This window comes from Sesamum indicum, linkage group LG9 (assembly GCF_026168435.1).
Source record: "Sesamum indicum cultivar Baizhima isolate 11 linkage group LG9, ASM2616843v1, whole genome shotgun sequence".
Taxonomy (NCBI): domain Eukaryota; kingdom Viridiplantae; phylum Streptophyta; class Magnoliopsida; order Lamiales; family Pedaliaceae; genus Sesamum; species Sesamum indicum.
The window spans coordinates 24,909,786-24,923,062 of NC_142665.1; the positions used below are offsets into that span (position 1 = coordinate 24,909,786).

The window sequence follows — 13,277 nt, forward strand, 5'->3', positions numbered from 1 at the left end:
TATTTCGTATTTTTCATGTGTTTTGATTTCGGGGATAATGTATTCTATTCAGGCATTGATATCTATATATATATATATCAATGGAAAATTTTAAATTATTATAGCAAAATATTATATATACTCATCAACCTTTTATAAAATTAACTTTCCTTAATTAAGTTTGACATAGTTAAAATTAAACTGTCGCTAATTAAAAGATCCTCTTAATTAAGAAAATACATCTTTTGCCACGTCGACGACATGATTATATATAGAAAAAAGAATTGTTAATTAAAATCTTGTCTCCACCAAAAATAAATAAATGAATAAATACATAAAATAAAAAGTGATCAGGCTATCACTGGTTTTGATTAACCTTCTACGTACCTCGCTATCTATTTGTTTTCTTGCAATATTAATTACATCAAATCAGTAGCTTGTCAGCTAATGTGTAATTATTTGATGTTTAATTTCATTTTCTTTCATAAGATTACTAATGTCAAGATGATGATCAGCGTACGTCCACCAAAGGTGACATGAACATGATAGCAATTACGTAAATTGTCATGCAATTAGGAATACATTGATTTAACGCTTAATAGAGAAGCTGTCCGGAAATGGCAAAGATTAATGTATAATCAGGGGGACAGATCTGCACCCCAATAGGGGATAGAAAGGGACATAGCTTTTCTGGCTTAAAACTCCTGTCTTAATCAAAAACAGCCATCCATAATTGCTGTATTAATAATGGACAATCGTCGGTCGCTAACCCCCCATTCATCACTCTACCCCGAATGCTTCATTTTCTATTTTAAATCCTATTACATCTTTTACCATACTTAATATAGGGTAAATTATATTTTTCTTCTCATAAGTGGACCAGATTCCAATTTTAGTCCTATACTAAGGGCAATTCGTACATTTGGTCCCATAAGTGGATTTTTTTTCCAATTTCAGTCCTGGTTAGAGATTTCCGTTAAAAATTAACGACAACTGCTGAAATCCGTTAGATGCTGTTAAATATGGAGGGAAAGCATGTAGACAGGGCATTTCTTGCATCTTGCATCTCTGTGTTCTATATTTTTCTTTGTCTTTGGTTGATTGTTGTATTTTTACAGTATTTTACAGGCCGTTTTTCAATATTTTTTCACTTGATTGCTCAAGTTTTTGGTTGAAGATGGAATATTAACCATAACATAATATTACGTACAAAATTACATATTGCCGATTACAACATAATGATAGAGTAAAAAATAAAGATTACATATCCTAAAATAGCAACCTAATATTGCCGAGTATATGAAAAATTGGAGAATATACTCCAAAGAAAATTGATAAAGACTCAACCAAAGCAATATTTAAACAACACCATAAGCCAAGATACAACTAAAAAATAAACTAAAACAGTTTGTCTTCGTTGCATCTGTGCAATTTTGTCCTACATTCTATTCAGTTTTCGAAGCAATCCGGGTATGATAACCTTTGTCCTTGCACACATCGGCGGATCTTTCGAACGAAAAAAATCACATTCGCTTCTTTTTTTCGTACACCTAAAATACCTCTTACCTGAGTTGTCGTCGGTCCATGAGGTTTTCAAAATCGCAAGCCTTCCACAATGACAAAAATTTTCTCTATTACCAGCCATATGAGATTTTTTTCTACTAAATGCAAGAGAGAAATGAAGAAATGGGATTTAAATAGAAGGAAGATGGTATAGTGTAATTTCCACCAAGTTGTTGATTTTTCCTCAAATTCTCCATGTTTTCACTCCAATTCTACATGCTTTCCCTCCATATTTAACAGCACCTAACGGATTTCAGCAGCTGCCGTTAAGTTTTAACGAAAATCCCCAACCGGGACTGAAATTGGAAAAAAATCCACTTACGGGACCAAATGTGCGAATTGCTCTTAGTATGAGACTAAAATTAGAATCGGGTCCACTTATGGGACCAAAAATGTAATTTACCCCTTAATATACGCATGCCTCCCATGTTGTATCAAAATAAACATTATATATTTATTTAAGGATATATATTATATATATAATGTATATGTGGAGTATTTTTACCTGAATTAGGCTTGATTGAACTAAACCCATCACAAAATATGATGTATTTACTATGTAATTGATCATTTTTTTTAATTGCACACCAATTAAATTAATAACAAGTATATTGTACTTGGCATATGATTGGTTTAAATTTAATTAAGTTAGGTCCAAATTAATTTTTTTCCGTATATAATATATATATAAAGTTACTTAACAAAATTTAAAATAAAAAATTGTGATTAGGACTACTAAGCATTTTCCTGTAGGATATATTGTAGTGGTCACCTGAAGAGATGACACCAAATCCATCCATTAATCCTTCCTGGATTGATAAGCATGCATGCAGATCTCGTAAAAATGAGACATCCTATGACAGTACACAGACAATGGTCTTGAAATGATTTGGATGAGTACTAGTACACACCATGTAATAATAATTAATTAATAATATTATTGACTAATGACTAGGCTAGCTAGCTTTTAATTAGCAATCACTTTGCGAAATTAATTGCCTTAATTGTCACCTTTTTCCAATATTATTATTAGTAACAACGTGGGTTCCGCCAACACTTATTATGTCGGCACCTTTTATATATATATATATATATAATTTTCAATCATTAAAATGATAATGAAAGTGCAAAATATGTTAGTTTATATATATTTTTTTCTTGAAAATATATTCATTTAATATAAAATATAATTTTATTAATTAATTTAAATATATTTTTAGTTTTACACGAAAATTTAAACAAAAATAAAAATATATATTTTTTCACTTTAAACTATAAACAGGTTGTAAATCTCATCCCTCTCTCACGCACGCAATGTATCCGTCATGCTCGTGAATAAAACAAACCTGACGTCGTCGTTTATGGATTTCTTGTGCTAAGCCCGTGCATGTATAATGGGCCGAATCCAATGAAGCCGGGAAAGCAGTAGTATTAGTGCCCAAATCCATTTTATTTTTGGGCCACAACTGGGCTTTTTAGTTGTGGGTCAATCAGACTATCCTAAATGACCCAATCCCAGCCCGATTGAGAGATATAATGTTTGCAAGTCGTAAACCGCCATTCTTCCAACACGTTTTTATTTAAAGGCGGAAGTAATAACAATTTGGTATGACTGTGAAAATGATGAGATGAGGCCCGCTTTCCAACAGGGAATTCATCTGTCAGGATAAATATGCGTTGGCGATATCTGATTCGTTGCAATTTGACAAGGTCACGTGAGAAGTCCGTGATCTTATTGACGGTTGGTCTGCTTATTGCCACTGCCAACAATACTCGTAATAATAGTCATAGCACCCACGACCCACAGACACACTCGCGTATTCATTGGTTTCTTGCTCTCTGTCACTGTGGCTGTGACTGTAATAGCATCCTCCAGACCATTACCGGACAAGGTTTGCAGTAATACTCCTCTCTTACCAAATTCCAGCCTTGAACGAGCTTCTTTTCACTCTTCCTCTATAACTGCTCTATGTCAAGTGCTTGCCTGTGTTGAAATTTTTACATTTGTATATATAGAAAAATCCTTGTGCCCGGTTCATCTTTTTAGCTGTTTAATGATTTTTTTTAATCTGGGTATGTCGCGATTTCATTTCCCCGTCTGTAGAAAGTGTGTCTCGGACTGTTACTTCGTATTTGGTAGAAATAGAAGTCGTTCTTCAAATAGTTGTTTGAAGGTGCATTCTTTCTTCGGACTTTTTTGGTTTCTGCAGTTCATCATAGATGTTGTTTTTAAGAAGAATGTATTTCATAGCTGGTTTAAGAAATTATAGAGTAAAAACCATCGTTTTAGAATTTAACTTATAAAAAGAACAATCTTTTTAATGATCCAATGAGGGAGCAAATGTATAGATTGGTGTGCATGACGAAGAGATATTTGCGGAAAATGAAAAAATGTTTTTCATCTAACTTGTTCGTGCAATTTGGCATTTTGAGTTGAGATTCGAGAAAAATATGGTGACCGCTGGCATGCATCAGTGAACTTGTCTTGGAATTACTGAGACCTTACAATGTCAAGGTACAACGTTTGCCGAGCAGTATGTCCTCTTTCTGTATGCTATTTGGTATATAAAATTCCTCCAGCGGAATTGTTTATGAACCTTTCGATTATTTAACATTTTCTCTAACCTTCTCACGTTTGATTTATTCAGATTTATTTCCGCAATGGCTTTCACTACAAAGAGAGTTGTTCTTATATTATTTGTTATCTTTTTTCCTATTTGATGATGGCCTTGTCTTTGCTTGATAAGTACATAGGAGCACTAGTTTTTTCATGGATGTCTGTGTCTTATGAATATTGTAGTATTTAATCACATACTTCATCAATTGAATTTCTTTGTATTGGTTATAGCAAATGAGGTATTTCAAATAAAATTAAGGTAAATGCATGTTCGGAATAAATTTGGGTGTTTCTCAAACTTCCTTATCACAGTCCCATGTGTTAATCATACAGATTGGTTACCACCTGTACGAATTTCTCCGTTCATGCATGACTGTCTGCCTGCTGTATAGTATGTTCAGGAGCTCATAATAAGCACTGCATTCTTATAGTTGGCATAGTGGTCTTGTGGAGACAAGTAGTTTTTCTTCCTCTGTAAATTTTACTCAATTATAATGCATTCATTTTTCCTAATAGATTGACTCGCCGAAGCAACTAAGCAGCACGTGTAAATGGAGTATGAGGTGGGTACTTATATGGTAGAAGTCATTGGGCTTTCACCAGAAGCAAGTTGGGAAGACGTTTACCAGTTCTTCCTTAACTGTGGAAGTATTAAACGCTTAGAAATAACGAGGTAGCTTAGCTGTCATTTCTTATGTTGGTTGCTAATGCATTTCTGTAAATGATACCATGATAGTAGATCGATCTCTAAGGGATTTACATAGCTTGAGTCCTGTAATAATCTAATTTACTACTTTGACTTGTAAAACTTGTTCTAATGTAGAGGTTAAATTTAAGCCCTTACTACACTGTGCTTTTCTAGTGGAGTATTACTTTTATCCCCAGTTTGCTCAACTGAGGCTGATAATTTGATGGCAGAATAAGTGCTGACATTTCTATAGCCCATGTCGAATTTGAGGAAGCTTATTCCGTGAAAATTGCTCTTTTTCTCAGTGTAAGTCCCTTTTATGCTTTGTCACTACAGTAACTTTTGTTTTGACAATTGTTTTCAGGCAACAAAGTCGAGCAAAACTCAACTTTCATGTAGTTCCAATGGTCTTTCTTTTCTTATGTGATTCCAGGGGTCTGAGATTGCTGGTCAGCCAGTAGCGATATGTAGCTGCGGAACATATAATGTTGATCCATCTCCATATCTTGTTGATTTTGGGGAGGAGGAGAATGGAAGTAACTCAGTGGTATGCACTATTTATCATTCCAGTATTTGGTTAACTGATTACATGAAATTCCTGCTATATTTGGCTTCATAATGTCTCCAAAAAAGGGATCGTGATTCATGTTTATTTTGCTTTGACTGAATATATATAATTTACTAAAAATCAATTAATTTTCAAACTACTTCACCTTAAACCTTCACAAGTATCATTTTCGGGCAACTGCTATATTCTTTACAGATGGCTATTGATGTTGTTTAGCCAATGGTTGGAGACCAGCATGGAGTCTCTGCATAATCAACGGTTGTGAATGAAGTGGATAACAGTTATTTGTAATGCAGAGAAACAGGATTTAGTAGTGCTTCTTACATATTCACTAGCAACTTAAAACAAGTGTTTCGAGCTTTTATGATTGATAATTCATGGAAAATAACAACCAGGGACCCGCCAAAGTGGTCCTATGGTGTAGAAACAAACAACATCTTAAACATTTTCCATGTACCCAATTGAAAATTCTGTTATCTTACAGCTAATGCAAAATGTGTTGGTCTACTTAAGGGATCTTGGTTCCTAAACTTCCTTATAGGCAACACATTCCAACAGCTTTATTTCTACTCCTGGAGAAGCTATGACAGTAGTGCAAGGAGTTATGCAAACCATGATCTTGAAGGGCTACGTATTAAGTAAAGATGCACTGTCAAAAGCCAAAGCTTTTGACGAATCCCATCAAGTTTCATCCACTGCAGCCGCCAAGGTTGCAGAACTGAGCAAAAAGATTGGACTTACTGATAAAGTCCATTCAGGAGTAGAAGCCGCAAAATACGTGGATGAGAAGTACCATGTTTCGGAGGTGACGAAGTCAGTGGCATCATACACGGGTAGAACAGCTGTGGCTGCTGCAAATGCTGTGGTTAACAGCAGCTATTTTGCCAAAGGGGCTCTCTGGGTTTCAGGCGTCCTGGATAGGGCAGCTAAGGCTGCTGCGGACTTAGGTAACAGAGGTGTCGAGAAATGACGATTGTGGAGAAAAAAGTGCCTGTTTGATTTTTACTTTACTGGAAAGGACTTACCACAATGTAATATTCCTGCAGCATTTCTTATGACTGTATGTACGGTTATAAATTGCTGGTCTGGTGACATGTTGGGGTTATTTTCAATTGTTGTCTTCCCCCAATCATAAGATTTCTACAGATTGTAATGAATGGTCCACTTGCATATCCTTGTTAACTTGATTAAAAACATTTGTACAAAGTGGAGATATTTTCAGCAGTTCTTGCAAGTTTGATGCTTCTTGAAATCCACATTTAGGATGGTGGAACCTGGGAATATGGCATTGTCCCAACAAGCTCATTAAATGCCTGGTCGTTGGTTATGCATGGAGATTCCAATCAAATGTTGCAAGAATTGAATGATTAACATAATTTTTCGTTATCGAGCTGAATAGATGTGCTTGGTTGAAAAATAAAAGCCACACGAATCTGATAAGAAACAGTTGCTTTATTACTCATCCATCCCCTGTTTGCTGGCTTGTTGTTGGCTTCCTTTTGTGGGTTATTGCAAACTTCCACTGAAAATGACTGATTGAAATCACACTCCATGTATTTATCTTCTCCTGCTTTTCCCATATTCAAGAGCCCACATGCTCGTGGTTCATATCAACATAAATGACTCATTTCTTCTCAAAAAACAGGGGAAGAAAGAAATTTCTGCAGATGCCCACAAATTGTGTACGCATGATTTGTAGTATCATTCCAGTGTCTCTTAGTAGCTTGACGTTTTCGCAAGAAAAATTAACAACTTCCACGAACTGGAGGGTCCCCTGTAAGGTATGGGTGTGATTTCCTGGATTAGCATCATGAACATCATCAATCAATTCATGTAACTACCATTGCCACACCTGCTCTGATAGCTTTATAGTCATATTTATAAGGCTGTACCCTTAATTGAATACTTGTAGACGCACAGTTTGCTGTAGCAATCAGCATCAATGCGCCTTGGCCGGAGTTTTTAATGCGATAGTTTTTTAGTAAAGTTGGGCTGATGAAAATCATTAAAATCCCAGAATGAACTCTACAAGATTGATAGCTTCACAGGATTGATACTTATGGTGGTTTAGTCGTGTTATTTAATACGCAAATTGATTGAAGGCGACCGCAATGTCATTTCCACATAAACCGAGTGACTGCTAGCTTAGCATCATACTTTATTAGTCACACGAACTGCTTGGACCGGCAATTTTCACCTAATCAACCGACCCTTTTAATTTCTTTTAGAATCAGTAGTAAAGAAAGAAAGGAAATAGTAACGGAGGTGTTGCATAATCATGAGTTTTGGGGAAAAAGAGATGGGGAGAAGTCGGCCACAGACACCGTCACAAGAATGACTTACAACTGGAAATGGACTATAAAATATACATATACAAGTCCATTATTCTTCTTTTTCAACAACCAGATTTTCATGCTTTCCAACCTGTTTTTCCTTCCACTTTGGCGTGCCGGCTGAAGGCCATGAAGCCCCTGGAAAAAGGAGCTAAAATGACTGGTCCATTCAGCATTTGCAGAAAGGGCAATGCTAAAATTCATATGGGATATGAATCTGAATGATTTTAAACAAGAAAGAGAAAACAATTCTGCTGAAAAATATTACATAAAAACTGCTGCTCTATGTTTTCATTCTATACAAAAGTTGGTATTTTTCCCAATTCAGAGGTCTATAAAATAAGTATCAGTATCAGAACAATATACATTACACCCATCAAAAAGCTAAGTAGGAAAAGTTTTTCCTGAGAGAAAACAAGTATACATGCTTCTCATATTACCTGGAAAAATACGGTATGAAGAAAGTATTACACTAAGGTTTCAACAACAGACTGGACCTGAAGAACTCACCAATAGAGCATCTGCAATTGATTGGATTTCTTCTGCAAATCTGGATGGCAAACTATCAAAACTGCTCACTGTACAACAAACAACTCACAAAAGGAAAACCAAGAATCAAAACCGGGAAAAATTCCAGCTCGTGGTTTAGAACTCAGCCACAACAAACAGGACACCGTATAAGTCCGTTTTCATTGCAATCAGGGCATCTATGAAAACCATATTCATGATCACTTTCATCTAATTCTTCTTCGTCGTAATCTCCCTCGTAGTAGATTTTGCAACTTCCTGAACATGTCTCACAAGGCACGAATCTAATATCTCCGCATGCTTCACAAACGTTACCGTTTCCACCTCCACCAGCATCATCAACCAATTCACAACTTTCGACCAGCTTCTCAAGCTTACCCTCTTCGTTCAACCGCCGTATCTCATCAGCCCCACCAATACATTTCTTCCCAAGAAACACTCTTGGCAAGCTACCACCACCAAACCCCTCACCAAGTAGTTCCTTTAATTCCTCCTTGAATCCCGCGTGCATTGATACGTCCCTCTCATCAACCTTAACTCCCAATCCCTTTAAAATCACTCGGACATGGCAGCAATCCTCGTATGTCTTCCTAACCCCTCTTAGACTAGTAAAATACACAACTAACTTGTCTGTAAGACGTGGTGCAATCTTGTCTGTACCACCGGTCACATCTTTCCCGTCCGTTAACTCCAATGCAGAATCCTTGGCCGGCTGCTCATTTTCACCATCCACTGGCTTGAGGTGAAAAGGATTGGTTGGTGGAAGGTCCTCGAGCGCTCTTCTGAATGTAGCTATAACCTCAGGATCAAATTCGGATACTATAGATGTATCATTCGAATTCGAATTTGAATCACTATCAGCCAAGTCTAACCATGCTGGCTTAGGCGATGCGTCGCCATTTTCTTTCACTCTTGGGGTTGGTTGATCATCAATCGAAGATAAACTCGAATGGCTAGGCACATGAAAGGAAAAGCTACGGAAATGATTAACAGGCCTAAGTGGACTAATATCTTCAAGACCCTCCATCATCTCCCAAGCATTGATCGTCTCCGGTTCTCCCGGAGGGGTTCTTATCGGTGTTCTAGGGAGAACTTTTGGGATTTTCTCATTGATCATCTTGGACCAGGTCTTGGCCTCAATCATCCCCATTTCAAATTCCTCTTTAGCTGACTTTGCCCCAACAATCTCCTCATTTCCCAATGAGGCCTTCTCCTCTACAACAGTCTGATACTGATTCAATGGAGCCTCGCCCTCGTCTTTATCTTCCACAAGATGAGGCTGAATCAACGGATCAAGCTTCAAAGAACCCAATGTGGATGAAGTGAGAGACACCAGATGATAGCTGTCCCCTGTTCTTGAACGAGGGTGGTGAACGCTCATTGAGTAACTCCGCCGCACCGGAGAACAAGGTGCCTGGCAATTCCGGCATACTTTTTGCTTCGACGACGCACAACCCATTATCAGAAAAGGCAGAAGGAAAACCCCCCACAACAACAGAAATCAAGACAACGGGACTAAAGAATAAAAAAATCACAACTTTATATAAAAGCGTTCATGTGAAGGGATTCGGGGATGGAGTCGAAGAACATTCTTAAATGAGCTGGCAATGTAATGGATTTGTTAGAGATTCCGGGATTCAAGACAACAAAAAATCTTAAACAAATAGCGAAATATGAGGGAACTGGGATTTTTGTGCCTGCATTTCAGAGATTAAGAAAGAAATACAAATAAAAAAGCTGGTAGAATCGCTTAGGCCAATGAGCGAGAGAAAAAACTGGATGAGAAATTCTCAGCAAAACATGGCACGGAATGATGCATTCATGGGAAAACGAAAACACAGTTTTAAAATCTTCCTGACAAAAAGAGATCAAAAAAAGAAAAACTAAAAAGGGAACAGTTAGAACATGATTGACAACGCGACAAGAAATCTCAACGAAACGACAATCGACAATAAATAAGATCGCCGTATTAGAAATTTGAATCAAAAGAAATTGGAGAAGGGAAAAAAAACTGTGGAAGTAAAAAACAAGAATGCAAGGAAGAAAAGACCCTTTTAGCAGCTTCTTCCTTTCACCTTCTTCTCCTGTTCCTTTTCTCCCCTCTTCTCTGTCTAGAAGGACGCGAAATGGGAGAGCGAAGAAATCAAAGAAAATTCAAAAAAAGACCCTTTCAGACGGCAAGGTGTAAAGTGAGTGGTCACAACGAATGGGAAAAAAAAAAAGAAGCTTGACAAGGTATGGAATGTTGGGTTTTATATGGATTTGTCTGTAAATAAGGATAAGTGTATTGTCTGACTAAACAAGTGTGGTGGGTGGAAGGAAGGAGTCGAAGAACGCGGGAGTTATTGCTTGAAAGGCTCAAACTCCGCGATATGTATGCGTTTGTGGACGCGCACAATTTGTAGACCTACTTACTTTACTTTTCTCGTTCATGGGGTTTTATTTTTTTTAGATGAAAGCTTTAGGAATGGAATTCAAATGGAACTGCGGATCAAATTTTTGGTTCTAAACTTTATTCAATCTTTTACTTCATTTAACATATACGTGTTGTTTGTATAAAAATGACATTATATATTTTATTTTTAAAAAATTATATATACATGAAATGTGTGTATTGAATGAAGTAAAAGATGAAGTAGACTTTGCAATAAACTATTTCAGTTCGACTGAAGTGAATAAAAAAAAATTGAGAGTCAAAACTAATATAAAGACAACTATTTTTAAGGGATACTTCACAATTTGTACGGAAATATAGTATTATGTTACGATATCAGTGATCTTTTAAGATATTTTTTTTCAAATGTAAACCTTAAAAGTATCCGACTTCAAAAGTGTGAAAAAAGTGCCGGTACGAACGAGTTGGTTAAAGGATTGCTTTTCTCTATTTTTTCTAGAATATTGATTTTTAGAATGTGATTCTTGAAATTAAATTCATTCAATGTTGGAACCAATTTGCTAAATACTTTCTTAGAAATAATGGAAAAGAGGAGTTAATAAAAGAAACAAAAATACAAGTCCAAACAATAAGATGAGTTAACCATAAGAAAATTCAAAAATAAAAAAATAAAAAAATGAGAACATTATTATTTGTTTATTTGGGACCCACAAGAGAATTAAGTATTTACAAAATTAATTATTGATACTGATTGTTAGGTTGGTGCAATCAACATTTCCGGAGCGCACTACGCCGTATGCGGGCGCGTGAAAATGAGTCTTATCAGATGTCGCGAAATCTACGCGCGTGATGCTTGACCTCCTGCTGTATCACTCCTCTAGATTTCTACTCCACCCTTAGCCAATCGCCATTCCCCATTTTCATGATAATGGATAAAGGGTAAATCAGACATTAAAAAAATAATATCTAAATATGCTACTTCAAAAAAATTAAATTTTTGCCAAGTATTTTACTTTCATTTATTTCAAAAGTATTTGAGTAATATGCTGACAATATGATAAATTATAGGTGTAATTGCACTCCATTCTCTTGAGATTCGGTGTAATTACACGTAAATATTTTATCTGAGATTTGCTTATGTCTAACAAATAAGTCATTTCGTTAACCAAAATTTATCGAATTTACTGATATTAATAAGAAAATCAGAAAAAAGAATCTATACCTACTCTTGATTGACTTATTATTGATTTATTGCAAATTAAATAAATTTTTTTATTATCAAACTACCCTCATATATTTTCATACGTTAATGCATGCGAGGATATATATTTTCACCGTTATAATGGTAGTTTAGTAAAAAAAAAATATTTAACCTACAATAAATCAATAATAAGTCAATCAAGAGTAACTATAAATTTTTATTCATTTTTTTGTCGATATCAACAAATTCAATTAATTTTAACTAACAAATGGATTTATTTGTTAGATGAAATCAAATCAAGGAGTGCTATATATAATTTTTCAAACTATATGGGTCTACATGCAATTATACAAAACCTCAGAGGAGAATAGTATAATTATCCCTAAATTATTTTAACACCCCCTTACATTAAGTCTGATTATACAAATACTTTTTTACTTTTACAAAATTATAAATACATCCTTTAAAATTATAGTTATAATTATTAGTACCCCTCGAAATATATGGCTCAGATACTCGTTTAAAAAATATATTTATAATTTTACGATCCCTGATATAAGATTAGAGGATATTTATATAATTAAGTCATAAAATCAGTATAATTTAGTGAAAGTATGAAAGGGTTGAGGATTATAAAATAGTAAATGGAGTATTGGTCTTAGACTAGAGAAGACGGAAACTTTGAACAGTCTATTTATTACATGTGGGAGTTTGAATCTCGAGCCCTTCAAATTAAATTTTATTTGCCCTTAATTAGAATTGTTTAATCATAATTTACTTGCTAATTATTCTTTGCACACGTAAGCAAGCACACTAATTTTTATTGAAAAGTCGCTTTTTTTTTTTTCCCCTTTTCACATGTGGTGACGCGTTTTTATTAAGAATTGCACCACCGTTTTAGCTGCGGTTGTTTGGTATTCATCTTATTTTTCTAATTTTAATAAAAAAAATATAATTTAAATTGAGTAAAAATTTAATTTTGAATGTTTATTTGTATGTGGAATAAATGTATAATAATGATAGTTGGATCGATGAGTAAAAATGTTAGATAATAAATAGTTTCTTTAATTTAGTATTGAATTTTTTAAAAAACCAAGCTTTTAGCAAAACGCTCAATTAATTTAGAGGGTGTTTGGCCAACTTATTAGAAATATTTTATAAGACGTTTTAAAATTATTGAATTTTATTTTATTAATAAGTTCAAAAAATATTTAAATAAATAAAATATTAAAATTTTATTAGGCTGACCACCCTCATGCGCAATTTCAACGAATATAATATTTTAAGTGTAAACAAAACAAAATTGTACATTTTTAATTTAAGTGTTCACAATTTGAATACGCATAAATTCTTTAATTTAAACTCATTTATTGAAGATACTTTATATTGTAAATAATAGCCAAAA

The 13,277-nt window shown here is 34.8% G+C and overlaps 2 protein-coding genes across 4 annotated transcripts; one reads left to right on the forward strand and one right to left on the reverse strand.

Annotated features, from left to right (window-relative positions):
- Positions 1-3,291: 3,291 nt before the first annotated feature.
- On the forward strand, positions 3,292-6,639 carry LOC105177232 (binding partner of ACD11 1). 3 transcript variants are annotated; one of them, XM_011100302.3, is made up of 5 exons: positions 3,292-3,434; positions 4,676-4,832; positions 5,078-5,153; positions 5,281-5,394; positions 5,957-6,639. In XM_011100302.3, the coding sequence occupies exons 2-5, from the start codon at positions 4,711-4,713 to the stop codon at positions 6,383-6,385; spliced, it is 741 nt and encodes a 246-aa protein (XP_011098604.1). In that variant the 5' UTR covers positions 3,292-3,434; positions 4,676-4,710; the 3' UTR covers positions 6,386-6,639. The 3 variants fall into 3 exon arrangements, with proteins under 3 accessions (XP_011098604.1, XP_088741313.1, XP_011098605.1); XM_088885187.1 differs by having other exon boundaries at positions 3,337-3,441; XM_011100303.3 differs by lacking the exon at positions 3,292-3,434 and adding an exon at positions 3,454-4,057.
- Positions 6,640-7,997: 1,358 nt separating this feature from the next.
- Positions 7,998-10,558, reverse strand: LOC105177231 (Glutaredoxin family protein). The gene has a single exon (XM_020699042.2). It carries the CDS (start codon positions 9,733-9,735, stop codon positions 8,401-8,403), a length of 1,335 nt encoding a protein of 444 aa, XP_020554701.1. The 5' UTR covers positions 9,736-10,558; the 3' UTR covers positions 7,998-8,400.
- Positions 10,559-13,277: the final 2,719 nt, after the last annotated feature.

Bases quoted from the DNA above. Each gene is read 5' to 3' on its own strand.
- LOC105177232 (XM_011100302.3), top strand. From the start codon at position 4,711: ATGGAGTATGAGGTGGGTACTTATATGGTAGAAGTCATTGGGCTTTCA. The intron at 4,833-5,077 runs GTAGCTTAGCTG...ATTTGATGGCAG, and splicing joins AAACGCTTAGAAATAACGAG to AATAAGTGCTGACATTTCTA. The intron at 5,154-5,280 runs GTAAGTCCCTTT...ATGTGATTCCAG, and splicing joins AAATTGCTCTTTTTCTCAGT to GGGTCTGAGATTGCTGGTCA.
- LOC105177231 (XM_020699042.2), bottom strand. From the start codon at position 9,735: ATGGGTTGTGCGTCGTCGAAGCAAAAAGTATGCCGGAATTGCCAGGCA.